At 40.0% G+C, this 4,556-nt stretch overlaps 2 protein-coding genes across 2 annotated transcripts; both read left to right on the top strand.

Moving 5' to 3' along the window:
- Positions 1 to 1,016: 1,016 nt before the first annotated feature.
- LOC109239845 (probable 3-hydroxyisobutyrate dehydrogenase-like 2, mitochondrial) lies at positions 1,017 to 2,336 on the top strand. Its single transcript, XM_019406439.1, has one exon. The coding sequence runs from the start codon at positions 1,122 to 1,124 to the stop codon at positions 2,028 to 2,030; it is 909 nt and encodes a 302-aa protein (XP_019261984.1). The 5' UTR covers positions 1,017 to 1,121; the 3' UTR covers positions 2,031 to 2,336.
- A 226-nt stretch (positions 2,337 to 2,562) lies between these two features.
- On the top strand, positions 2,563 to 4,316 carry LOC109239844 (probable 3-hydroxyisobutyrate dehydrogenase-like 2, mitochondrial). Its single transcript, XM_019406438.1, has one exon. The coding sequence runs from the start codon at positions 3,083 to 3,085 to the stop codon at positions 4,004 to 4,006; it is 924 nt and encodes a 307-aa protein (XP_019261983.1). The 5' UTR covers positions 2,563 to 3,082; the 3' UTR covers positions 4,007 to 4,316.
- Positions 4,317 to 4,556: the final 240 nt, after the last annotated feature.

Below are 4,556 nucleotides of genomic sequence, written 5' to 3'. Positions count from 1 at the left end.
ATAATATTGAGGATCGACCACATGATTTATACTTGGATAGAGTCAGTACACTGCATATGGAGATCATATTGTAGCAACACTAATAATTGGAAGACTATGCTGGCCTCAATTCTGTGGTGGAGATGTTTGGAATTCATTCTAGCCTATGGACTGGATACACTGGCGCCTGGTGAGAGCTTGATAGGTGCTGCTTGGTATTTGCCACTGGCAATTGGATTCACATACACTGACAGGAGAAGGAAGCATTCAGCGGACAATGTTGTAATAATTAGTTCATTAGACTTTAGCTTTCCTATCTTTTTAGTAGCTAGTAGCTTCATGCAACTTCTATTTTGGTTTGGACATCTTGTAAGCTTTGGACCCATTTTGGGATTTTATTTATATAATAGCCAGTAGGTAGCCTGCCTAGTGGTATATTTGCTAAAAATAAAATTAAAAATAAAAAATTCCAACATAATAATAGTAAGTTCCATTACAACTTAAGATTAGGAAACATAATAAGTTTATAACCACATTCAACAACGAAATTCCACTTTAGTTCCATCACTCATTATGTGCCAAGTTTGTTAATGACTCATTATTTCTAATATTAGGAGCTGTAGTTTTAAAATATAGAATAATAAAATAAATAAATAATAAAATATAAGCAATTACATGAAATCACAAGAAGTAAAGGTAGAAAAATAAAAAATAAATAATGTACAAAGAAAAATATATTTTAAAATTTAAAAAAAAATAAAAAGTAAAAATAAAATTAAAAAATTAAAATAATAGAAATAAAAAGTTATAAAAATAAATTAAAATAAAAATAAAAAGGAAAGAAACTAAAAAACAATTTTGTAATTACACAATGTAATTACCACCAATTCTCACCTCCTCTTGAGAACTGGAGAGTGTAATTACACCTAATTCCATGTTGATCAAGTAATTACTTGGCCAAACAAACATGTCAATCTGTATAATTACACCTAAATCCAAATCCAATTTGTAGGTGACTTAAACCCTCAGACTTCCAATCGAATACATACAGTCAAAACAGAAGCGACAACATAATAAGCAATCATTGAACAAACAGAGTTGTCTCTCCATCTCTTTCTTCCGATATAACCAAAACCCCAGCTATGACTTCCTATCCAGCTCCCATAAACCCGACCCAGACCCGCATAGGATGGATAGGCACAGGCGTAATGGGTGGCGCCATGGCGTCTCGCCTTCTCTCCGCTGGCTATTCCGTCACAATCTACGCCCGTAATCCTTCTAAAGTTGTTCATCTTCAATCCCAAGGTGCCCATCTTGCTGATTCCCCAGCTGATCTTGCATCTAATAGCGATGTTATTTTCACTATGTTGGGTCACCCATCAGATGTTCGACAAATTGTCTTAGAGGATTTGATATCTTCCGTCAACCCCAATTGCGTCATTATTGATCACACCAGCAGCCACCCAGTACTTGCTAAGCAAATCTTTGATGCTGCCCGTGAGAAGAATTGCTGGACTATTGACGCTCCTGTATCTGGAGGAGATATTGGGGCGAGAGAAGGGAAATTGGCAATTTTTGCTGGTGGAAATGTGGTTGTGGTGAAGTGGTTAAAGCCTTTGTTTGATGTGTTGGGAAAGGTGACTTTTGTAGGTGGACCAGGAAAGGGACAAAGCTGTAAAATTGCGAATCAAATCGTCGTTGGGGGGAACTTGCTCGGGTTGAGTGAAGGATTGGTGTTTGCGGACAAGGCAGGGTTGGATAAGATGAAGTTTGTGGAGGCAATTAAAGGAGGAGCAGCTGGGTCTAAGGTTATGGAGTTGTTTGGAGAAAGAATGATTGGGAGAGACTTTAGGCCTGGTGGGTTTACAGAGTACATGGTCAAGGACTTGGGAATGGGTTTGGATGTTGGAGCGGAGCAGGGTGACGATGTTGTGGTGTTGCCTGGTGCTGCATTGTCTAAGCAGCTGTTTTCTGCTATGGTTGCTAATGGAGATGGGAAGCTTGGTACTCAAGGACTTATCACTGTTATAGAGAGGATCAATGGCAAGTGAGATCTTGAAATATTCTTGTGCCAATGTTCATATTGACTTGGGCATCTTTGCCTCTGTCAGTTGCTGAAGTGGCAGCTATATTGGTGAGTTTGGATTCGCTGTCCCTTATTGAAGATGGTAAACTTAAGAGTACTTTGTTTGACAAAACTGTGCTTATATTGGCATTACTTACAACTGTTTGCTATATACACCAGAAGAAACATATGGGTTAGTCATTTCGGGTCATTATTCTTGATAATTGATGGGTTTAGGCTAATAAGTGACAATGTTCCATTTTAGTGGTGCCTACACTAGTCAGTTAATTTACGCTCTAAATTTTAAGTTCATGCTTAAACCGCACCTTTCTGTTTGCAGTGATGCTATCATTTGTACATTAAAAAATAATCTCACTGACAGTCTGGCAAGTTTGGTAATCTCAATTTGGACTTCCCATTCTCTGATGAACTGTAGAGTTTTATCCACTGCAACAACCAAATAGTGTATTGTGTAATGCTGAATTCTGTGCAATTATAAAAAAGTAACTAAACACTGCATTGGTAATGTTGGATTTTATACAATATTGTAATTCCTTATATATGTAACCAGGGGGCACTTAATATGATGAGATCTAAAAGATCTAGATCCAGACTGAATTAAATAAACACAAACAAAACAGAGTAGCCCCACCTAATAACATTAGTTTATTCTTAAGAGCACAGTAGTACTTAAAACTATTTCTTTTATAACCGTGGTATCGGGGCCAGCTTGCGCGTACCTCAATTAATTCTACGAGATACCTACTACCTCACACCAGCAACATGTACTAGGTAACTCTATCCACCAAGACTTGGACAGATTGGACGACAGATGGTTTGGACATGAGACCCTCAGAGTTCTAAACTCACTTCATTGACCACTAGGCTACACCCTTGAGTTCTAGGGTACTATTTAAACCTTGTCACTTCCAATCGGATTTAAGGGACAAATTAATAACCAATCTATGAACAAATAGACTTGAGTCTCTGCACTCTGCAGGCTGCAGCTCTTTCTTCCCATAAATCAAAACCCTGAAGATGACTTCCTACCCAGCTCCCATAAAACCGACCCACACTCGCATAGGATGGATAGGCACAGGAATAATGGGTGGTGCCATAGCATCTCGCCTTCTCTCCGCTGGCTATTCTGTCACAGTCTACGCCCGCAATCCTTCTAAAGTTGTTTGTCTCAAATCCCAAGGTGCACATCTTGCTGATTCCCCAGCTGATGTTGCACGTAATACTGATGTCATTTTCACTATGTTGGGTCACCCATCAGATGTTCGACAAATTGTCTTAGAGGGCTTGCTCTCTTCTGTCAACCCCAATAGCGTCATTATAGATCACACCAGCAGCCACCCAGTTCTTGCCAAGCAAATCTTTGAAGCTGCTCGTGAGAAGAATTGCTGGACTGTTGATGCTCCGGTGTCTGGAGCAGACATTGGGGCGAGAGAAGGGAAACTGGCAATTTTTGCCGGTGGAAATGAGGATGTGGTGAAGTGGTTAAAGCCTTTGTTTGATGTGTTGGGAAAGGCGACTTTTGTGGGTGGGCCAGGAAAGGGGCAAAGCTGTAAAATTGCGAATCAGATTGTCGCAGGGGGGAGCTTGCTGGGGTTGAGTGAAGGATTGGTGTTTGTGGAGAAGGCAGGGTTGGATAATAGGAAGTTTGTGGAGGCAGTGAAGGGAGTGAAGGGAGGAGCAGCTGGGTCTATGATTATGGAGTTGTTTGGAGAAAGAATGATTGAGAGAGATTTTAGGCCCGGTGGGTTCACCGAGTATATAGTCAAGGACTTGGGAATGGGTTTCGATGTTGGAGCGGAGGAGGGTGATAATATTGTGCCGTTGCCTGGTGCTGCATTGTCCAAGCAGCTTTTTTCTGCTATGGTAGCTAATGGAGATGGGAAGCTTGGTATTCAAGGGCTTATTACTGTTATAGAGAGGATCAGGCAAGTGAGATCTTGAAATTTTCTTGTGCCAATGGTCTTATTGACTTGGGCATTTTTAACTGCAATCAGTTGCAGAAGTGGCAGCTATATCAGTGAGTTTAGCTTTGGCTATTTGAATCTGTCCCTCATTGAAGATATAAAATTGAAGAATACCTCGTGCATAGCGGGAGCTTAGTGCACCGGGCTGTCCTTTTCTTTATCACTATTTGTTTGACAAAACTGTGCTGGTATTGACCTTAACCTTACAACCTTTTGTTGTACTCACCAGAATTGGGCCACTATTTATTTACAATTGATAGCTTGAGGCTGATAACCTTCCATTTTAATGGTGCCTATACTATTCAGTTATATGCTGTACTAACTTTTCAGTTCATGCTTAAACTGCACCATGCTATTTGAGATGATGGTATCATTTCTGATATATAATGCCACTAGCAGTGTGGCAAGTTTGGTAATCTCAATTTGGATTTTCAGACCCGGCTAACAGTACTTATGTGGTATACCTGTTGTAAATGTTGACATTAGCCTCAGTTTCAGCCTGAGAAACAATGTTACCTTCCCGAAAC

This window comes from Nicotiana attenuata, unplaced genomic scaffold, assembly GCF_001879085.1.
Source record: "Nicotiana attenuata strain UT unplaced genomic scaffold, NIATTr2, whole genome shotgun sequence".
Lineage (NCBI taxonomy): Eukaryota > Viridiplantae > Streptophyta > Magnoliopsida > Solanales > Solanaceae > Nicotiana > Nicotiana attenuata.
Note: the sequence above shows the minus strand (reverse complement) of the source record. Positions and strands in the feature narration are given on the sequence as shown.